This window comes from Ictidomys tridecemlineatus, chromosome 3 (genome assembly GCF_052094955.1).
Source record: "Ictidomys tridecemlineatus isolate mIctTri1 chromosome 3, mIctTri1.hap1, whole genome shotgun sequence".
NCBI lineage: Eukaryota > Metazoa > Chordata > Mammalia > Rodentia > Sciuridae > Ictidomys > Ictidomys tridecemlineatus.
This window is the reverse complement of record NC_135479.1, coordinates 140,124,653-140,148,501: the sequence shown is the minus strand read 5'-3', so window position 1 is coordinate 140,148,501 and position 23,849 is coordinate 140,124,653. Positions and strand designations below refer to the sequence as shown.

The following is a 23,849-nucleotide window of genomic DNA, read 5'->3' as shown; positions in this document are numbered from 1 at the left end:
AAGAATTGCTGTTTGAATCTACAAGGCTGTGAGTGGCTCGTGATTTTGTGCCCAGCCAGACTGCGGCATCATCACACTGGGCCTTTTTATTTTAAGAGAGGATCTCACTAAATTGTTGAGACTGGCCTTGAAATTGCTTTACTTCCTGGGACCCTGGGATTACAGGTATCCTTTTTTTGGGGGGAGAGGGGTATTATTCAATATTTAACCCAGGAGCATTTTACCACTGAGCCCCATCCCCATCCCTTTTTATTTATCATTATTATTTTTTAAATTTTGAAACAGGGTCTTGCAGAGTTGCTTAAGGCCTCGTTAAGTTACTGAGGCTGGCCTTGATGTTGGGATCTTCTTGCCTCAGCATCCCAAACTGCTGGGATTACAAGCATGTGCCACTGCTCCTGGCAATATCTGCCTTCTTGATATGTTGTCACATAGGAGAGAGCGTGAGAATGTGTGTATGTGTGTTGCAGGGGAACTCCAGCTCTCTGGTATGTCTTTTGTAAACTAATTCCATCATGATGACCTCATCTAATCCTAATTATCTCCTAAAGTCTCCATCTCCAAATACCATCACATGGCGAGTAGGCACAATTCTATCCATGCTACAGGTTATTAGTATTCCCATTTTATAGGTGAGAAAAAATAGACAAAAAGAGATTAGTTAGGTTGCCTATCCAAGGTCTCATGTGTGAAATCCACATGTCAGTCTGACATCAGATCCTAGGGAGTGGGCTACCATAAAATGCCACAGGATGCATTGATCTTCATCTGGGAGGATTACTAGGGAAGGCACCTTAAACTTGGCAGAGATGCATGTGTCCTTCTTTGAAAGTTTTTGGAAAAGTACATTTCTTTCTTTCTTTTTTTTTTTTTTTTCAAATCATATCCTCTCCTTTCTCCTTAGGCACTGAATGAAAGTCAGACTCAGAAACTATTATATACCGAAAGTTTTCATTTAAGAACAAAACAAAACAAATCATCTATCCAACCAACTCCCCTGAGTCTGATTGTATGAGCATCATGTAACCTGGTTACAATACAGTTCTGGTCTGTATTTTTCATTATTAATTGTTACCTGTCTTTCTAGTAGCTGTATCAGTCTGTTATGAGTTTGGTTAGCACAAGCCAGTCTCCAAATCTCACCATTGTTGGGAGCAATGACAAAACAGTTTCAGGATCTCTAAAACTGAAAAGTACATGTTGTCCCTTGACCTTGGATTGGCCTGTTCCTCCATCGCACTTGCCATTACTCTAATGAAGTCATACACTCATAGGCTTCTTTTCCTTTATTAGAGTCTGGATAATCATGTATTAGTGTGGGTTACTTCTGTCACTGGCCGACCTTACTGATATATATATATATATATATATATATATATCTTCATTTCACTCAGCATTGAACTATAAATAGATACATGGCCATTACATATCATAGTTGGCTATTACAATGGTCCCCATACCATTTTTCCTTGACAAAGGAGTTTGAATTTATTCCATATATAATGAAAATTTGTTGGATAATTCTAGTTTTTTTTATTTATTTATTTGGTACTGGGAATTCAACCAGGGTTCCTCTACCACTGAGCTACGTTTTGAGACAGGGTCTCACTAAGTTGATGAGGCTGGCCTTGAACTGGCAATCCTCATGCTTCAGCCTCCCAAGTGGCTGAGATTACAGGTGTGCTCCACCATGCCTGGCTGGTTCTGTGTTTTAAAGGGGCACAATCAGAGTTGTGATATGTCACATGCATAGGAAGTCTGCAAGTGGAGAGGCCTATAAGAACATTATTATTCTATTGCACATCCAATCCATTTGCAGTATTGTAGTCCCAACCCAAATACAGTTTGGGTCCTCTTACTTTTCTCTGTCCCCAAGGCCATCACTGTAGTCCAAGCCACTGACATTTCGATCTTATTTCCTATAATATCTTCTAACTAGTCTCCCGGCTTTTTCTCCAACTAAAGTCAATACTTTATGTGGCAGCAGATACTTTAACAATATTGTTATTGTTAAAGTATCTGCTGCCACATAAAGTATTGACTTTATATTGCCTACCATAAATTCTCCCATTTGAAGTGCAAAATTAAGTGAGTTTTAGTGTATTCACAAAATTGTAACCATCATCACTATCTAATTTTAGAACAGTTTCATTTCCTCACCCAGTAAAACCCATACCCTTTAACAGTCATTTCTCATTCCTTCTTTCTCCTAGTTCCAGCAACAAGTAATCTACATTGTCTTTTTGTGTTTATCTGTTCTTGTCATTTTATGTAAATGGAAGCACACAACATGTTACTTTTTTGTGTTTTACTCCTTTCACTTAGATTAGAATCATTCTGCCTGGGATTGTGGTTCATGCCTGTCATCCCAGCAGCTCCAGAGTCTGAGGCAGGAGGAGTATGAGCTGAAAGCAAACCTCAGCAAAAGTGAGGCACCAAGTAAATCAGTCAGACCCTGTCTCTAAATAAAATACAAAATAGGGCTGAGAATATGACCAGTGGTCAAGTGCTCCTGAGTTAAATCCCTGGTACCAAAATAAAATAAAGCTTTCAAGGTCCATCTGTATTGTAGCATGTACCAATCCTTCATTCTTCTTCATGGTCAAATATTCCATTGTATGGAACACTTCACATATTTGTTAAAAAGTATGAGGGTTAAAATATTTCCATATACAATAACACTGGTTATTATCTTTTTTAATTTTTATTTTAACCACCCTAATGAGGTTTAATCAGTATCTCCTTGTGGTTTTTATTTGTAGTTCCTTGATGACTAATGATATTGAGAATCTCTTAGTGTATTTATGGGCCTTTGTATAAACTTCAGATAAATGTCTATTCAGATCCTTTGCTTTTTGAGGAGGGGGGGTTATGGGGCACTCAATCACTGGACCACATCCCCAGCTCTTTTTTATATTTTATTTACAGACAGGGTCTTACTGAGTTGCTTAGTGCCTAAGTTGCTGAGGCATCCTTAATGCATTTTTAAAGTGTGTTACTATTGAATTGCAAGAGTGCTCTACATATTCTAGATATGTCCTTTATCAAATATATAATTTGCAAATATGTTCTTTCCTTCTATAGCTTGTCATTTCACTTTATTCATAGTATTGATTAAAGAACAAAAGTTTCAAGTTGTGGTGGTGCATGTCTGCAATCCTAGCAACTTAGGTGGCTGAGGCACAAGGATCCTGAGTTCAAAGCCAGCTCAGCAACTTAGCGAGGTCCTAAAGCAACTCAGGGAGAGCCTATCTCAAAATAAAAAATAAAAAAGGGCTGGGGTGTGTGGGGTGTGGCTCACTGGTTACATACCATTGAATTCCACCCCTGGTACCAAAAAGAACCCCAAACAAACAAAAAAGTTTTTAATTTTCATGAAGACCAGTCTATTTTTGTTGTTGCTGTTGCTTGGGTTTCCTAACATCCGCCCCCAACCAACCCTATAAAGGGGACTGAACCCAGGGGAACTTTACCATTGAGCTACATCTCCAGCTCTTTTTTTTTTTTTTTTTCCTATTTTGAGACAGGGTCTTCTCTAAATTGCCCAGGTTAGCCTTGGATTTGTGATCCTCCAGCCTTCACCTTTGGATTACTGGCATTTACCACTGTACCTGGCTTGCTGCTTGTTCTTTGATGTTGCATCTAAGAAAGCTTTACCTAATGTCAGGTCGTGAAGATTTATTCCTGATTTTCTTGTAAGATTTTTCTGTTTTTTATTTTTCTTCATGTAAGAGTTTTATAGTTTTAGCTGTGACATTTATGCTTTTGATATATTTTGAGTTTATTTGTGCATGGTATGAGGTAGAGGTCCAACTTTCATTCCTTTGCATGTTATCATCCAACTGTTCCAGCATCATTTGCTGAAAAGACTAGAGCTTCTAAAAATGTAAATCAGTTCACAAACCTCCTCTGATTAAAATCTTCCTTGACTTTCCATTTCCTCTGGCTCACTTCACTTTCATTTCACAAGGCTCTCTGTCATGCTCCAGGTTCCAGGTCTTTCATTTCCCAGAATAGGTAGAATTGCTTTTCCCTTAGCTTCTTCATTTTTCTTCATGTTTCACTTTAAATGTCATCTCTTTATAGATGACTTTCCTTGATGGCTCTTTTAAAGTAAGTTTCCATCCTATCTCATTTATTTTCTATATCATACCCTCCCCTTTTTTTTCTTTTCCTTTTTGAGACTATGTCTTGATACAGCCCAGGCTGGCCTTAACTCCTAGGTTCAAGTGATCCTCCTGCCTTAGCCCTCTGATTAGCTGGAACTACAGGTGCACACTACTATGCCTGGCTCTCATTCTCTCTTAATTTTCTCCATAACCTTAATTAAAAAAAACTTTACTGCTTTTTCATTTTGAGTATTACTTCTTTGCATCTTCCCTAGCATTTGTTTTGCATACAGTTTACTTTACGTTCAATTAACAAGTCATGATGGTAGAAAGTAGAATTTACAATTAGAAGGGGCTTTAGAAATCTTCTAAACAATCACTATTTTACAAATGCAAAAACAAGGTCTAAAGAGGGTGTGGGACTAGTCTGGATCAGGAAATCACCTAGCCTAGCTTTTGTTCTTATGGCTCTAACTTCTGAGACAGAACACAATTTTATTTTTTCCATTTCTAAGACTGATTTGCCTCACTGCCAGGTTTTTCTTTTCTACAAGACAAATGAAACAAAGAGGTGTTTTTAGTTTTCTTTTTTTTTTTTTTCAAAGAGAAAGTGAGAGAGAGAGTGAGAGAGAGAGAGAATTTTTAATATTTATTTTTTAGTTCTCGGCAGACACAACATCTTTGTTGGTATGTGGTGCTGAGGATCTAACCGGGCCGCACGCATGCCAGGCAAGCGCGCTACCACTTGAGCCACATCCCCAGCCTTGTTTTTAGTTTTCTTTTGCAAAAGATTTTTTTTTTAAGCTTTCTTCCTTGAAGTCGTGGAAGAGTGCTTCAAATGGAAGGCTAGGACCTAGCAGGAAGATGGGAAGCCACTTAGGAGAGCACTAGCTCTGAAAAAGGGCTCCTTTGTTTCTCCCTCCTTCTCAGTTGCTTTTCTTTTCTTTTTTTAATCTTTTTTATTGGTTGTTCAAAACATTACAAAGCTCTTGACATATCATATTTCATAGATTTGATTCAAGTGAGTTATGAACTCCTATTTTTACCTCGTATACAGATTGCAGAATCATATCGGTTACACATCCGTTTCTACATATTGTCATATTTACATATTGTCACTGTTGTATTCTCCTAGTTGCTTTTCTAGGTGCAGCTTGCAGCTGAGAGCTTTCTTTCCCATCAGCCTCCCTGGCACAGCTTCCCCGAGGCTCCGCCCCCTTCAGGGCCCAGATGCCCTAATCCAAGATGGCGCCTGGTTCTTCGGCTCTAAGGCTTTAACGGAAGTGAGCTCACACTACTCCGGAAGGGAAGGCGGGAAGAGAGCAGGCGGGTGGGTGACCCGCTGTGGGGCTGTGGGTGGGGCGGCGGCCACGGTCCTGGTATTCACGTTTGGCTGGCCAGAGGGTGAGGGATTCTCCCGCCCCTAGAAACCCAGCCGAGGATCACGACCCAGTGGCGTTGGACGAAGTCGCCCCTGAACAGCTCGCCTCTGGACGAAGGAGAGGTGGCCCGGGGAGCCGGCATCCCGCCCCCGGTGGCCTTCTTCCCGACTCTCCTCCAGTGCTGCTCGCGCCAGCCCCTGTTCCTTCTCGTGTCTGCGGCGGGAACCGCCGAGCTGGCTGGACTGAATCCTCCCCCTTGAGAGTCGGCCAGAGGAGAAGAGCAGGGAGCGCGGTGGGTCAGCCTCGCAGCCCTGAGGTCAGGCCACCAGACCCTTTTCTGTGGTCCTCTGTCCTTCGCCCAGCCCTTTTAGCCCCCAAATCCGCTACCTCCCACATGCTCCTTGGGCTTCTACTTTGAGTATGTCACCAAGCTTTCTTAGCTGGGTGATTTTTTTTTCCTTCTTGCTTTTGTCAGGAGGGAAATATATTTCTGAAGAATTTCTGCTCTCAGGGCTTCCCTGCCCTCTTACAAGTTTTAACTTAAGAGGGAATGCGCATCTTGCTTTCCTGGATCATTGATAGTTCCCATTCTAGACGCAATCTGATTTAGCAACTGGGATTATATTTAGCTTTTTTTTTTTTTTTTTCCTAAAGCACCTACAAAACTCCTCTACGGAGTTGTTCTCTCCGGCCCGCGAAGGGCAGATGGACTTTGGAGTTAAGATGCAGGGGAGTGAACCAGTGTCGACAATGAAAGTCTCCGAGAGTGAAGGAAAGCTGGAGGGCCTGGCCACAGCCGTGACCCCGAATAAGAACAGTAGCAACAGCAGCTGTGCTGGTGGAATCAGTAGCAGCAGCAGCAGCAGCAGCCGCGGTGGCAGTGCAAAAGGCTGGCAGTATAGGTATGGTCCTTCTCCAAGGTGATTTTCTGGGGTGGAGGTGGAGGTGAGTAAACTGGAGTCTGTATATTGTAGTTGAAGGGGAAAGTTTGTCCTCTGGCTTCAAGAAGCAACTGATAAATCTATTTGGACCTGGGACCTGACCGATCATTAGCAAGATTCAGTTCATTCAACAGGTATTTATTTAGGGGTTTTTGAGGAAGGCAGAAATGTATCCCTGAACTTCCTCTACAACCAGAGTTATTTCTTCCTTTAATTTAATTCTGTACTCACTTCTGTTTTTGCCTGTGTTGTAATTTGTTTACAAGCCTGCCTTCTCTGACAGACTGTGAGGGCAGAACTGTTAAACTCAGCTCTCTCCAGAGGCTAACAAATACTGGGTGCACAAAACATTTGTCACAGACTCTGCCCTCTGGATGTTTGTGACTTAGAAGAGGGGATATGCATACATAATTTGAATTCTCATAGGAATGAAAAACTTTTTGGAACAGGGAGAGAGTCTTGGAAAAGCAACAGAAGTTGCATTTTAGTTTTTGATGCTTTATATCTAAAATAGAATTAATATCTATTATTTTAAGAATGAATGAAATCAGAACATCCCATAGTGTTGGAACTAAATGATGAATTCTTAAGTGTTGGTTAATTGCCTGTGTGCTTAATTGTAGTCCTTTATGGCCCTTGTGCAATTTGTATTTGTGAAAAGAATGTGAAACTTGGAAGGTGTTAAAGCCAAGATTTTGTGTGGGATATATACTTACCATGAATATTATCCATATATGTGAAATATGTGTGACTGTATTAACATATCAAAGTGGAGTCATGATAACTTTTATTGGTAAATAACTGTAGGTCAGAAATATATTTAGTTACTGTGAGATATCTGGGCTCATTTTTGGAATCAGCATAATTTTTTTCTTTTTCTTTCTTTGTGTGTGTGTGTTTTAATATTTATTTTTTAGTTGTAGTTGGACACAATACCTTTATTTCATTTATTTATTTTTATGTGGTGCTAAGGATCGAACCCAGGGTCTTGCACGTGTGAGGCGAGCGCTCTATCACTGAGCCACAACCCCAGCCCTGTGTGTGTGTTTTAACACTAATCATAAAGATTATCAGTTGCTTTGAGGAATATTTTTAAATAATTGAAGCAAAATTCCAGGTAGTCAGAAGTCAGTCTTGTTTTTTTAAAAAATACCTTTATTTATTTTTTATACCTTGATTTTGTTTATTTATTTATTATGTGGTGGTGAGGATCAAACCCAGTGCCTCATACATGCTAGATAAGAGCTCTATCACTGAGCTATACCTCCAGTCCAGAGGGTAAATCTTCTGATATCTTTAACTCTTGAAACTCAGTTTCAATTGAAATGGAAAATAAACAGATTTCTTAGCACTGGGAGAGTTGTCAAAAAGCCATCTACTTTAGTTCTCTACTTTTTGGTACTTGGGATTGAACTCGACCACTGAGCCACATCCTCAGCCCTATTTTGTATTTTATTTGGACACAGGGTCTCACTGAGTTGCTTAGCACCTCACTTTTGCTGAGGCTAGCTTTGAAGATCCTCCTACCTCAGCCTCCCAAGATACTGGGATTACAGGTGTGTGTCACTGAATCCAGCTGTTTCTCTACTTTTAATTTAGAGTCTTGTTATCCCTTATTTAGGATATTATTTAAGGGTTGTGTGATTTTCAAATTACAATCTATTGGAATCACATACCAAAAAAAAAGTTATAGGGTAAATGTAACAGAGGAAACAGCAAATGACAATGTAAAACATTCAAAGATTTGAAAAATTAATATGCATGTACATCCTAGTACATAATCTAGTACAATAGTATTAATATGCATGTACATCCTAGTACATAAACTTAAAGTTTCCAGGGGGAGTCCACTCTATTTAAGAAGGCAGAGAGAAACTAAGCTAGGAGGGATGCCTCTAATCTTCTTGCCTTCAACTCAGAAGGTTGAGGCAAGAAGATGGCAAATCAAGGTTAGCCTAGGCAATTTAGATCCCATCTCAAAATAAAATTTAAAAATGGGCTGGGCACAGTGGTGCATACCTGTAGTCACAGTGGCTCCAGAGGCTGAGGCTGAGGCTGAGGCTGGAGGATCGCAAGTTCAAAGCCAGCCTCAGCACCTCAGTGAGGCCCTAAGCGACTCTGCGAGACCCTGTCTCAAAATAAAATATCAAAAGGGCTGGGGATGTGGCTCAGTGGTTAAGTGCTTCTGAGTTCCATCCCTGGTAACAAAGTGAGGGAAGAGAACCACAACACCACCAAAACAGGGTAAGGATGTAGCTAGCAGAAAAGAATACTTGCTTCTGGGCTGAGATTATGGCTCAGCAGTAGAGCGCTCACCTAGCAGGTGCGAGGCCCTGGGTTCGATCCTCAACACCACATTAAAAATAAACAAAATAAAGTTATTGTGTCCAACTACAACTAAAAAATTATATATATATATGTATATATATATTATTTATATAAAAGAATACTTGCCTATTATGCACAAAGCTATGGTTCCAACTCCAGTGTATGTGTGCACACACATGCACATGTAAAAGGCAGAGAAGAACTGTGATACAGTGAACAAATTTAAGGAAAATAAAAACAAAAAAGAAAAAGGTGCTTCTAAATGGAAAATTTAATTATGTAGAATTTCTTCAAGGATCAAACAAATAAGGCATTACTGTTGTTTTGTTTTTAAATTTTTTTAGTTGTAGATGGACACAATACCTCTGTTTTGTTTATTCATGTGATAACTGAGGATCGAACCTAGTGCCTCACACATGTTAGGCGAGCGCTCTACCACTGAGCCACAACTCCAGCCCCAGCATTACTGTTTTACATCCTGAATATGTGTTTTGATTTTAATGTTTGTTATTTAGGATATCAGGCAGTTTCCTCCATTGTCCTGCATTGCTTCCTCTTCCCTGGCTTCTCCTGAGATTCAGTCTGAAGATTTTAAAAACAAAGCAAGAATTACAGAACCCAGGTTTTCTAATCCTTCCCTTTAAAAACAGTTCACATTCACTGCCCCTCATTTATCACCCAACCCATGGCAGTTTGATCTGTTTTGCCTTTGAACTGAATAAATTGTTAGGTCTTCACCATGAAGATAAGAGGAATTACCAGTTACCTCCATCTGGGTAAAGCTTTCCATTGTATAAAATCATTTATAGGATAGCACCTAATTATAAAAATGTTTCAGTCTCATTGGTTTTATGAGCAGATTATGTATTATAATTAGAGCTCGAATGTGATAATTTTTTTCACTAGATTTCTTTTGAAATTATTAGATAAAGTAGGTTTGGGAAACTTTATTACTCAAAATAGTAAAGACTGAGGGTGTAGCACAGTGGTAGAGTGCTTGCCTAACATGTACAAGACCCTGAGTTCCATCCCCAGCACCACAAGGGGGGGAAAAAATGATAAAGTCATTTATACTTGTACAGATTTTTTTTTTTTCAGTGCTGAAAATTGAACCCAGGGTCTTATGCTTATAAGGCAAGTACTCTACCTCTAGGCTATAGCCCTAGCCCTCAGAATTTTTCTCATCTAAGTTGTAGTGGAACAAATGCCTCCTAATTCAATAAAAAATATCTGGGGCTAACATAATAAATTTTAAAAAATCATAAGCCTGATCATGACTGAGCATAGTATACTATGATATTTTTGGACCTTTAAGCTTTATATTATTTTGCATTATAGTAGTGGTAAACTTGTCATTGTTGGTACTTTTTATTTGGATGTTATTTTATAGTTAGGCTAAGGAATTGTCTGAAATATGTTTATGAAGATTAAACTGTAAGCTTTGTGAAGGTAGGATCTCAGTGTAAATTTGTTTTTAAAAGTTGGTGGTATTCTTTGTTTATAGTCTTTAGATAGATTGCAGTATATTGAAAGTTGTTTCTGAAAACTATTGGTTTGTGGATTTACTGTATCTTTTTTTTTTTGTTTTGGTTGATATGCTGTATTTTGGGTATTTGTTTTCTTATTTGTTTGTTTACTTTTGCAGTGCTGAGGATTAAACTCAAGGCCTAATGCATGCTGGGCAAGTTCTCTACCACTGAACTATACCCCCAGCCCAGAAGAGAATATTCTTGATGTAAATTATACTACCTAGAGAAAGGGAACATTTTTATGTTCTTTCCTAGCTAAGAAGTCTCCTGTACTTATTTTGCTTAATGAAGTGATTTGTGAACAGACTTACTCAGTAATAGATTTTTTTTTTTTTTTTTTTTAAAGAGAGAGTGAGAGAGAGAGGGGGACAGAGAGAGAGAGAGAGAGAGAGAGAGAGAATTTTAACATTTATTTATTTTTTTCTTAGCTCTTGGTGGACACAACATCTTTGTTGGTATGTGGTGCTGCTGAGGATCGAACCCGGGCCGCACGCATGCTAGGCGAGCGCGCTACCGCTTGAGCCACATCCCCAGCCCTGTAATAGATATTTTAAGAATAAGAAAACTTGAATGTTTCAATTTGTTAAGACAGTGAACTAAAGAGAATTTCCGTTTCTCCGCTAATCTGGTTATGAGGACCCCTACCCTCTGACCTGTTTTCAACTTCCCAATACTAGCCTTAAACTTGTGATCCTTGTGCCTCAGCCTCCCAAGTAACTGAGATTTATAGGCTAGTGACACTCACCTAAAGAGGCGTTCTTTGTTATTAGTTCTTGGATTATGCTATCAGATAGACAACAATTAAATGCTACTGTAAATCTATTTTGGAACTAACTATGGATTAAAGCCAGATAGAGGTGTGTACTGAGATAGACATTCATTCAGATGGGGAAGATGACAGTAGGATTTTTAGTGACCTATTCTCTTGGTGTGAGATCCTTCATTGAAATGGCACTGGGAAGATGTTTTAGACATATATGAGACATAAAAAAATATGAGATCAGTGAAATATTGTACTAGAAAACAATCCTTTTCTCTGAACATTTTTAATATGAAATTTAATGTTGGCCTTATTTTGAGGATTAACTTTTGAAATAACAGTTTTCTGTTGAAAACAATGTGTAGAAACTGGGCACAGTGGTGCATGCCTATAATACTGGCATCTGGGGAGATTGAGGCAGGAAGATCACTTAGTGGGATTCTAACTCAAAATAAAAAATAAAAAGGGCTGGGGATGGAGCTTGGTGGTAAAGCACGCCTGGATTCAATCCATAGTATCCCAAAGAATAAAAATTAAAAAGTAAAAAGAAAAAATATTTTAAGAGTTTTTCAGAGTATTATATACACATTTTAGGCCAAAAAAGACATCTAACTAACAGAAGAATACTGACACACAGAGATTTAAATTGATTTGGCCCAAGTCACTCAAGGTGCTAGTTAGTCAGAAAGTCAGAACTAGATAGATCCTCTACCCTTGGGTGCTCATTCTACAATGTAACAGCTAGTTCATACTTAAGTTTTAGAAACTTAATTTTAAATATCAGGGATATTGAAAAGCCTACTAGTCATGTCTAAACATCTTGTTGAGATGGGTAAGTTACATCCTGTGTTTGTTGGTAAACAATTGCTGCCAGGAGGCCAGTGTGAGGAGATGCTCATTTTTAAGTTGAGGAGTATGAGTTAAATTAGTGCAGCTTCTTTGAAAAACAGATTAACAATGTCTATAAAAGCTAAAAATGTGATAGTCTTTCATGTAGGAATTTCTTTATTACCATATGTACAATTTGATTTGTGGTAGCATTGTTTACAGTAGTGAAGGCCTGGAAACCAATGCTCATCAGTAGAACTGGTTAAATATATAACCACTATACAGTGCATTGCTAAGCAAATGTTAAATATGAATTAGAAACACTTGTAATGAAACGAAACATCCCTAAGAAGACTGTTCCATATGAGGTATGGAACAGTGTAAATAATTGCAGCCATTTCTTATATTTGTTATGAGTACTGAAGTCTCTTGTCTTTGACTCAAGAGTCTCATGTCTGCTGCAAACATCCATGAATTGTGGTAGGCTAATTTGCTGGTTTGTAAGTAGGGTAAATCTCATAATATAGTTCCTGACAAGATACCTATTGGTGCTGAATGTTGAGCCTAGGCCCTTGAGCTTGCTAAGCACGCACTCTACCACTGAGCTATACTCCAGCCAGAAATTCTTTTTTTAAATTAAAAGAAGTAGAAGTCTCAGGGCCTTAGGTTCCAATATTCTCATTTGAAAGTGTCAGGCTTGCAAAGATAAGAAAGACTTAGAAATGTGATCTAGAAAATGAGCCTTTTGCCAGCAAAAGTACTGACTTCCTAGAGTGGGAGAAAATCAATGTTTGTGAAGCACTCACCATGTTGAAGTATTCTTCAAACATATAGGGGTTGAAATATATAATCTCTTATTCTTGCTTCATTATAAATCTACAAGATAGACGTTTCTAGTCCCTGTGTACAGATGAGGAAATTTAAGTATAGATGTGTTATCTGCCCAAGGTCAAATTGGAATTCAAATCTAAATCTGTCTGCTGGTAATTGCATGCTCTTTTCATCATCATCAAACAGCTTTCTAACTTAGTGGAGGTGTTAGAGGTGACTTTCTACTTTGCCAGGTAGGAGTTTTTGTGCCATTTGGTTTTCAGGCTCTGTGGTCAAGTGTCTAGTTGTGAGAATCAGATTATGCACAGTGTTTTCTTCTTTTTGAGTTTTTCCCCTTGATCTAGGTGGGTGAACACTTGACAGCTCTGCTTCTCAAACTTTGTGAAATATCTCTAACAAAATTAGACAGTGGGTACCCTCAGGGCATCTAGTTTGTGATTAAGGTGGCTTGTGACTGGTTATACCTTTCTTGGAATTTTCTTGTTATCTTCAAATTTCAAAAGAATTTTATAGTCTACTCTGTAATATCTATATCTATATATTTGTCTATCACTATACCTATTATTCAGTTTGGGGAGGTCAATAAATAATATTCTGTGTTCAGGACAAGCTGAGACAGAAAACTCACAATCAGGTTACAATCAAGTTGTATTTTTTCTTAGTGTGGTAAAATATAATAATATGAAGTTTACCATTTAAACCATTTTAAGTGATAGTTGAGTGGCATTATGTTAACATTGTTACATAACCATTCTACTGTTCATCTCCATACTTTTTTTGGTCATTCAGATGAAAACTGTCTATCCATTAAGCAAAAACTTGCCATTCCCCTTCTCTCTAGCCCCTGACAACTAGTAATCTACCTCATCTGTATGAATTTACTACTCTGTAAGTATTTTATATAAGTAGAATTTTATAATATTTGTGTTTGGCTTATTTTATTTAACCTAATGCTTTTTCTTTTTTTTTTTTTTTAAAGAGAGAGGAGAGAGAGAGAGAGAGAGAATTTTTTAATATTCATTTTTTAGTTTTTGGCGGACACAACATCTTTGTTTGTATGTGGTGCTGAGGATCGAACCCGGGCCGCACGCATGCCAGGCGAGCGCACTACCGCTTGAGCCACATTCCCCAGCCCCAAACCTAATGCTTTTGAGGCTAACCATTTTGTTAACCACCATGTTATTTTTATTTATTTTTTTAAATTAGAGCTTAATGGTTACACATAGTAGTTGGTTTCATCCTGACAAACTCATCCATGCATGGAAATCTATTTTAGTTCATGATCCCTCCTTTTCCCTCCTGTCTTCCCCTGCTCTTCTTCTGTTTCCTCTACTAGATATCTTTTTGCTCATCTATTAATTTATATTTGATTGGTTCTTTATGTAATTTTATCCTTCCCTCCCCTTTTCCTTTAAGGAAAAGATACAGGTATCTCTCTGTATTATCTCTATTTTATTTTCTTAAAGATAATACAGAGAGATACCTGAGACAGCTTATGAAGATGTGATTTATTTTGGGGTTGGCCTATAATTATAGAGATTCCAGTCCAAGATCAGGGGGTATAGGCCCATGATGAGGTAAACATCATGGCAGGAGTGGATAGCAGAGTAAAAACCTCTTACATCACAAGCTAGGAAGCAAAAGGAAAGAATGAAGAGGAGACTAGGGTCCCCTCCAAGGACATGTTCCCAGTAACCTAAGGACCTCCCATAAGGCCCCACCTCTTAAGGTCAATAGCACTTCCTAATAGCACCCTCTGGGGATCAAGCCTTGTACAGGTGGACCTCTGGAGGACATTCAGCATCCAAACTGTAGCAACCGTTTTGTAGAATGTACCAGATTTTCCTTCCTTTTGGAAGCTGCATAATCTTCCATTGTGTGTGCATATTTACATTGTTTCCTCCTTGGGCTATTGTGAAATTGGTGTACAGGTATGTGTTTGAGTCTCTGCCATGCAGTACTTTTGTATATATCCAGAAGTGAAATTGATGGACCATATGTAATTCCATGTCTTAATTTTTTCTGAGGAACTGCCATAGTTTTCCATAGCAGTGGCACCATTTCACATTCTTACCATCAGTGCATAAGGGTTCCAATTTCTCCCTATCCTCACCACACTTTTTATTTACTCTTCTTTTAGCAATAGCCATTCTGGTGTGAGGAAATGATCAATTGTATTACTGGAAAAGCTCACTGGAGAAAATGGCTTTATCCTGGGTAGAGTAGGTTTGCTAATATTTTACTCTGCAATTAGACATGCCTGCTTACCCAGTCACAGGTAACTGAGACCTTGTCTCTGTCAGAGATCAAGTAAGAATACCTTCTTTGGGTAGGCAAGTAGATCTGTGGGAAGCCATTTATGAGCTGTGTATGAACTGAGCAATGTTTGAACCCTGAGGCAGGGAAGTTGATGTTTTGGGAACTCTCAGGTGGAATCCTGTGGTTAGAGAATGCCCAACTCAAACTGGCACCCTGATCTAGCTCACAGGTCAAGTTCAAACACAGCCCCAGAGATGGGAGTAACCTGCCAAGAGCCAACCTGTTTACTGCAAGAACCCTGCCACACCGAGAAGCAAACACCAAAACAAGACTCCTTCTGTACTGAATCCTTACACCTACGGATCATCTGTAAATAAAAGGGGGAGAGGCTTTTCTTTGTTAGAAGCCAGACCCCTCTGGTCGACCCCTCATGCCCCTGCTTTAAAATTATTCTTGCCTTTTGTCTTTATTTCTGATGTATTACTTATATAGCTTTTATTTCAGCCAACCCATCCCTCCTATGGCGGATACCCATTCCCTTGCCTATGTGGGATGTGATTAAGATAATAGCTCCTAGGAGAAGAGCCCAGGAGGGACTGAACTATATTCATGCCAGCTACAGAGGAATAAGGGGGAACAGTCAGGATGGGGGGTGGTGAGAGAGGACAAGAGGTCTCAGGGCAAGTTCTCCACATGGACACGTGTGAGGAGAGAGCAAATATCTTTTTAACATTTATGTGAGTTTTGATATAAAAATGCTTTAATTTCTTACAGTCATGTAAATTTATGCTAAAAAGAAATTATAGTTTTTACCCTGTTCAACTAGGTACTCAGCCCAGTTTTGGGTATGTGTATTCTATTTTAGGAATTAAGGATTTATGGGAAACTCAGTTCCATATCCCAAAAAGTATTGTTCATAGAGTCACATTGGAAAGTTCTAAAATATTTCATTTATGCTGGTGTGTGTATGTGTTTAGGGGAACTGGGGATAGGACTCAGGGGTCTGGAGAATGCTAAGCAAGTGATCTACTATTGATCTGTCCTCCAGTTCACTTTTTAATTTTTATTTTCATGCATTACTCAGGCTGGTGTTGAACTTCTGGCTCAAACAATCTGAATGCCTCAGCCTCCCAAATAGCTGGGACTATTTGCACACACTCCCGCGTCCTGCTCATTTCATAATGTTAATAAGTGTAAATTGCTCTGTGCCTAGTATTCCACTTATTTCAGATAATTGAACTTTTTCTTTTGGTACTGGGGTTTGAACCCAGGGACACTTTACCACTGCGCTACATCTCCAGACCTTTTAATTTTTTTATTTTGAAATAGGGTCTTGCAAAGTTGCTTAGGGCCTCCGTAAGTTGCTGAGACTGGCCTCAAACTTGCCTCAGCCTCCTAAATTGCTGGGATTATAGCTGTGCACCACCATACTCAGCAATTGAACATTTAAAAAATGTTTTATTTGATTGTAAAAATAATATAATATGAAAATTGGAAAATGTAAAACATTAAAGGGAACAAGGTAAATACTGATAATTCTTCCATCTAGTGATAAACTACAATTACAATTGCTATTTTATGTACTTTTATTCTGTGCATATATTTTGTATATTACATAACATTTTGTGACTTACAATTTTAATGATCATAATAAACAGTACCCTTGTTAGAAATTCATAAACATTTTAATTGGTGAATACTACTTCATTTAGTTTGTCCCCTCCCTTTTATCTCCCTGCCACACACACTTCTTTTTTTTTCTTTAACCACAATAAATAGTGCCATAGTGAACATAGTTGTGCATTAACTTTGTCTACAAAGTTGTATTGTTTTTGTTTTGGGTTGTTTTTGTTTTAGCTGTAGATGGACACAATATCTTTTATTTATTTTTTTAATGTGGTGCTGAGAATTGAACCCAGTGCCTCATACATGCTAGGCAAATGCTGTACCACTGAGCCACAACCCGAACCCTGTTTCAGGTTTTTGTTTTGGTCTACATTTCTAAACATTTGTTTTAGACTCATTATCTAGAAGTGAAATTTAGGCCAAAGAGCATTAACATTTTTTTTAAGACTCTTTGCAGGAGAGAGGACAGAAAAATTTTGCTTCTCTCTTTCTATCGTTTAATTCATTCAACATAATTTATTGAGTCCCTGTTATATCTCAGGCCATACTCTAGGTGCTAAAGGGATGAATAAGAAGTAATCATTGCTACTGGGGAAATTAAAAAGTTAAATAAATTACAAGCTGGGCACAGTGGTACATGCCTGTAATCTCAGTGCCTTGGGAGGCTAAGGCAGGAAGATCCCAAGTTGGAGGCCAGCCTTAGCAACCTTGTGAGTGAGACCCTGTCTCAAAAGAAAAAAATAAAAAGAGGATGGGGGTGAAGTTCTATGACAGAGCACCCCTGGGTTCAATTCCTAACACCATATAAATAAACAAATAGTTCTTCCATGTCTAAACACCTAATTACAGATATTCAGAATTTGTATGTATATTGATAATGAGTGGTTGGGTTCCCTAGTTAAGCAGACTTAGAGACTTTGGGGCAACAAATTATTCCTTGAATGGAATCTTGGTGGCTAATTGGAAGGTTCACTGCAGTTAATTCCTTGAGCTGACTGGATCTACTCTACATACACTCTGGAGCAGCTCCCCCAGGATTCCAGTAGGCTGGCTCCAGTTCTTCTGGTCCATAATCAAGGAGCCACATCTGTGTTGGCTTTCTTGCTGACAGAGTCCTTAGGTGGCACAGGACATCACATGCAAGAGAGAGAGCACATTTAGAGTTTTTGTTTGTACAGCAGGGGGAGGTACCTATGCTGTAGCCACTACTATTACTTGATGTCAGTTGCTTTTTCCTCAGCTAAGTAAACTACTCCCTCCCTTCATCATGCTATTTATTGATTGGTTGATTGATTTATACATACATACATACCAGGAGTTGAACCCACTTAACCACTGAGCCACATCCCCAGCCCTTATTTGTATTTTATTCAGAGAAAGGGTCTTGCTAAGTTGCTTAGGGCTTCACTAAGTTGCTGAGGCTGGTTTTGAACTCAATCCTCCTGCCTCAGCCTCCTGAGATGCTGGGATTATAGACATGCATTACCATGCATGGCCATCATGCTCTTTATAGTCCATGAAATGAATCAAAACTACACCTTTCAAAGGATACTTTCTGCCTCATAGAAATAGGGATTTTAACCTGTACCTTGACTGGTACTTTCTTTTTACTGACAACAGCTTGCATAAATTATTGCCTGTAGTTAAATGCTATAAGGTGTCTGTTAGGGTTCTTCCCAGGAATAGAGCCAATAGGATGTATTTATAACTATGCCAACAGATATAGATTTGTGTCTTTTTGTAGGTGGGGGATTGATGGAGATTGAGATTCTGAGGAATTGGTTCATGTTATTATACAAACTCAAAATACAAAGCTCTGCTAGCTGCAAGCTGAAGACTGAAGAAAACTGGTGGTGTAATTTCAGCTTGAGTCTGAGGGCCTGAGACCAGGGAAGCCAATGATTTAAATTCCTGTGCAAGGCCAGGAGATGACCAGTGTTCTAGTTCAGATAGGCATACAGGAAGGAAATGAATCTTCCCTCCTTCCTTTTTTTTTTTTATAAATACTGATTTTTTTTTTTTTTTGTATACTGAAAAACACCTTCACAGACACCCAGAAATAGTGTTTATTGTGGGAATCCTATGGCCCAATCAAGTTGACACATTAAATTAACCTTCACAGTATCTAATTCTTCTGCCTAGGCTCTGAAGCCCACCTGTTTCCCATTTCCCTCTTACTCCTGAGTCTTGAGTCTTTACTCCTTCCTTCTCATTATGTACTTAGAACTACCCTCTTTTAAGCCTACTTCCCATCCCCTTAGCCATCCCTGTTTCTTCTTTTTGCTCTTCATTTATTGCCAGCTGGCCCTGTCCTTAGTAAAATTTCTCTAAACTGTTATCTTTGGGTTATTAAATCTAATAGAAATGTCTTAATCTTCTTCTTACTTATCTTTCTCTCAGTAGTACTTGGCCACAGACTTATCTTAAGACTCTGGTTACTGTATTCTCATAGTTTTCTACCTTCTATTTCTCAACTCCTGATCACTTGCTTTTCTTGCTTGCACTTAAGATTTTTCTTTAGAGTTCTCCTTAGACTCTGTTTCATCCCTCATAATTTACTTCTTAGGTAATCTTATTTGCCATCATGTTTTCAAATATTTTCTATGTATATATGCTGAAGACTTCGAAATTAATATCTCAGACATAAATATTGTCATCACCTTACAGGATATCTCCCTGTATATGCTCTGTAATACCCTTAAATCCAACATGTTAAATTGGATTAATTGCAGAATTTTCTCTGCAACCTCTATTTCAGTAAAGGCATTAGTTACTCACCCTTGCCCTTTTTATTTTTTGTTTTGAGACTGAGTTTTCACTAGGTTGCCGAGGCTGACTTCACTTGGCAATCCTCTTGTCTCAGAGTCTTGAGTAGATGGGATTACAGGCATGCACCACTGCTCCTGACTCAATTTTGGTGGTACTGGGATTGAACCCAGGGCCGGGCACGTGCTAGGCACACTGAGCTACATTTCAGTCCTTCCATATCATTTTTTTTTTTTTAAATACTGGGGATTGAACCCATCATTGCTTTACTACTTAGCCACATCCCCAACTCTTTTATTTTTTATTTTGAGACAGGATCTTATTAAGTTGCTGAGTCTGATTTTAATCTTACTATACTCCTGCCTCAGCCCCCACAGGTCTCTGGGATTACAGGTGTGTACCACTGTACCTGGCTTATAGTTTATTTTATTTTTTTAGTTTTAGTTGGACACAATACCTTCATTTTATTTATTTATTTATTTATTTTTATTTGGTGCTGAGGATTGAAACCAGTGCCTTAAACATGCTAGGCAAGCACTCTACTGCTGAGCCCAACCCCTTATAGTTTATTTTTCAGTGTCTTAAGTTTTTTGTTTTTTTGTTTTGTTTTAGTTCTGGGGACTGAGCCCAGGGGCACTCAATCACTGAACCACATCCTCAGTCCTTTTTTTGTATTTTTAGGACCTTGCTAAGTTGCTGAGACTGGCTTTCAACTCACAGTCCTCCTGCCTCAGCCTTCTGAGCTGTGTCTTAAGTTTTTTAGACTGTCACTTCTGCTTCATAGAACACGAAGTAGTTTGATATAATCAGATATGTAGTGTGTTCCCACTTTAATAATTAGATTTTATTAAAATAGATACATTAAAATCTATAAAAACTGACATTTTATTTTTTCAAAAAAGACTACAATTTTTCTTTTTCTCCATTTTTTTTAAGTTGTAGATGGACATAATACCTTTATTTTATTTATATATTTTTATGTGGTGCTGAGGATTGAACCCAGTGCCTCACACATGCTAGGCAAGTGCTCCACCACTGATCCACAACCCCAGCCCTCTCCTTATTTTTTATTGGTGCATTATAATTATACATAATAGTGGGATTTATTGTTACATACTTATATGTGAGCATAAGGTAACAGCATAATTTAATCAATATTGTTCCCTAGTATTTCTTTTCCTTCCTGCCTCTGGTCCTTTTCCTCTATACTACTATTTTCCCTTTGAAAATTCACCTGTTTTAAATGAGTAAAGCCAGAAGGTTGGAGGTACTATAGGTCATAGGTTGAGTATCCTTTATCAGAAACATTTGGGGGGTTGGAGCTGTAGCTCAGTGGGAGAGTGCTTGCTTAACATATGTGAGGCACTGGGTTTGGTCCTTAGCACCACATAAAAATAAACAAAATAAAGGCATAGTGTCCATCTACAGCTACAAAAAAAAAAAAAAAAAAAAAAAAGAAAAAGAAACACTTGGGACCAGAAATGTTTCAGGTTTCACAGCTTTCAGATTTTAGAATATTTGTATAGAGTTTACTGGTGAGCATTTCTAATCTGAAATCCTTGCATGTTTAACCTGTATCAAAGAATTTGGGGTGAACCAAAGATGTTGTCACATGGCTCTTTATGTTAGCCACCAGATGGCACAGTCATTCCATGTTAGCTGATTGCATTAAATAGTAGCTGTGGCTTGAGATACATAAAAAGAGGAAGATGAGGGACAGTGCAACCAGCTATTCCAAAGAATAGAATGTTCTTACTTTGACCCTCTGAAATCTGGGGACAGGTGTTTTATTTAGTAAAAATAAGCCAAAAGTTTGTAGTTGCTTATTTGAATTTGGTTCTTTTGAGTCTGGCTTTATGCTATTATCAAATAAGCCATGACAGTATCCTTGTAATTTTTGTGAGAAAGTTAACTCTTTAGATATATGCATTGATAAAATATAACAATAAAAATACACAAAACATTACTATATTGTGATATATAAGGGTATACTTTAGATTGTTTTAGTGTATGATATTGAAATTGTCTGCTTTTAAAAATTCATTGTTAACTACTAAATGACTGATAGTAATAACTTGGAAATGAGAACTATTGTTAGTAAAATGAAAGTAGTGACTGAGAAAAGGTAAAAGAAATGATGTATTTTCTTTGATTGCTTTTATACTTAAATTTTTTTTTTTTTAATTTGGAGATGGACACAGTACCTTTGTTTTGTTTATTTTTATGTGGTGCTGGGGATTGAACCCAGTGCCTCACGCATGCTAGGCAAGCGTTCTACCAAGGAGCTACAACCCCAGCCCCTGACTGCTTTTACATAAAACTTTTTTCTTCAGATATACATGTTATATGTAAGGTTTTCAAAAGATTCTCCCTATAGTTTGCATTATTTGAAGAATACATGCAGTTCTAGTACCAGTCCTAATTGCTTCTACTACATGCTAATGGCTATGAATTGACACTTGTTTAGAAACAAAGACTTGGCATAGAGAACCTAGGTTAAGGAGAAATTCCCCAAATAGTGAATTATGAAATATCTTGTCCATGTTGAGGAAATATCTAATTTAGGTTGTATACTACCAGCCTTTTTGTGGATTGTTGGACAGTATAAATATAGAGGTTATATAGTTCCAGGATAAAATGGACTAGTAAGTTTTATAGGTAAGAATAGGTTAGAGAAGATGAACTTAGGTGTTAAATACCTAAAACAGAAAACAGAGAAGGAATTCAGTGGAAAATTATTTTGAGACAGTCTCCATGGGAACTGGGATTCCTGTGATTCTCAAAGAGCTATTTAAGCCTGAACCTTGAGAAAGATGTGGGAACCCGACAAGCAAAGTTATTTCTCTGCTTCCTGAAGTACCAAAGGAACAGAAGTAACTTGGATGTGACCTGGGGATGGAAGTATAGAAACTCTAGCCAAAACCCCAAAGTGGTTTTCTAGAGAAGAATCCTTTCTTGCTAGGTGCCATGGCATATGCCTGTAATCCTCGGGACTTGGGAAGGTGAGGCAGGAGGATTGTAAGTTAAAGGCCAGCCTCAGCAACTTAACAAGACCTTGTCTCAAAATAAAAAAATAAAGAGGGCTGGGGCTGGTAAAGCACCTCTGCATTCATTCCCCAGTGGCAAATTAAAAAAAAAAAAAAAAGAGAAAGAGAGAGAGGAGAGGAAGAGGAAGGAAAGGGGTAGGGAGGGGACTTCCTTTTAATTGCATGGTTTAGAAAATATTGAAATGAGAATTCAGCTGGTGCTGTCAGTTTTAATAACATGGCAGAATAGTGTTTAGTTATCAGAACTTTGGGCTGACATTTTAGAAACCTTTGTTTTCCTGACCTGTTTTTAATGACCTGAAACCAAAAAGCACTTGAAGAGTTTAATTTAATAAACAATGTTGCTTGCTAACCCTGGAATGGAAGAAAAATGCAGGGGGAGAGGGGACATGTACTCAGTCTTTACTCCAGCTACTCCAGGCACACAGGAGACTGAGTCAGGAGGATCAAAAGTTCAAGGTTGGCCTGGGCAACGTAGCAAGATACTGACTCAAAATAAAAAGAGAATAGCTAAATGGTACCTCATGCTTCCCTGGCATGTACCAAGATCCTGGGTTTGATCCTCCTAACTGGAAAACAACAACACACCCTCCAAGGATTTATTTTAGAAACCAAGACTCAAAGACAGAACTTGGCCCCTTGTATGTTCCTCCAGAGTAAGGAGGCAATATTTGATCTAGATACCTTTTTTAGTTTATTTTTGAACCATAAAACTGGATTTTATTATATAACTATTGAAGAAGTCTGACACAACATTTTAATTTATAAACAGCATACGTATCTATATGCTATGCATACATATCTATATATAGATAAGAATAGGTCAGAGAATATATGAAATTTTATATTTGTATAATGATTTTGTTTGCAGTAAATCTAATACATAATAATGTATGATATATTACACTTGTTTTGAAGAAATCTAATAAAATAAAGTCTTATAGGTATGAAATTTGGGGAATTAAATGCCTTTGTTAACCCTTTTTTTTCCTTCTTTTTTAAAAAGTACTTATTTTTTGGTTATAGTTGGACACCTTTATTTTATTTATTTTTATGTGGTACTGAGGATCAAACCCAGATCCTCACATGTGCTAGGGGCTGAGCCATAACTCCAGCCCCTCTGTTAAACCCTTTTAACATTTTATTTCTAAAGAAAATTTGAGGCATTTATGGAAAATATCTATATCTATAGCCATTTTCAAAAGTTTGCAATTACCTTCTTGAGACTTTTAATTTTAATTGACTTTCTGTTTCTTTCTTTCTTTCTTTTTTTAATAGTGATCACATGGAAAATGTGTATGGTTATTTAATGAAGTACACCAACCTTGTCACTGGGTGGCAATACAGGTAAGTGATTGTTTATATGACATCAATCTCCTAAGAAACCAGAAAAATGGGGCTGGTAGTTTTACATTCAGATATTACCTCAGTAAAAACATGACA

The 23,849-nt window shown here is 38.0% G+C and overlaps 1 protein-coding gene across 11 annotated transcripts in view; it reads left to right on the top strand.

The window, feature by feature from the left end:
* Positions 1-5,392: 5,392 nt before the first annotated feature.
* LOC110597379 (oxysterol-binding protein-related protein 11) overlaps positions 5,393-23,849 on the top strand; it is an 80,244-nt gene continuing 61,787 nt past the window's right edge. For 7 of the 11 annotated variants that reach the window (XR_013436827.1, XM_078043938.1, XM_078043933.1 and 4 more), the window contains exons 1-3: positions 5,446-5,807; positions 6,146-6,393; positions 23,685-23,753. Coding sequence is in view for 10 of the 11 variants with exons in the window: in XM_078043938.1 (XP_077900064.1) it covers positions 6,197-6,393; positions 23,685-23,753 (266 nt within the window). In the remaining variant the exon portion in view is untranslated. The other 4 variants (XM_078043932.1, XM_078043929.1, XM_078043931.1 and 1 more) reach the window with 4 other exon arrangements.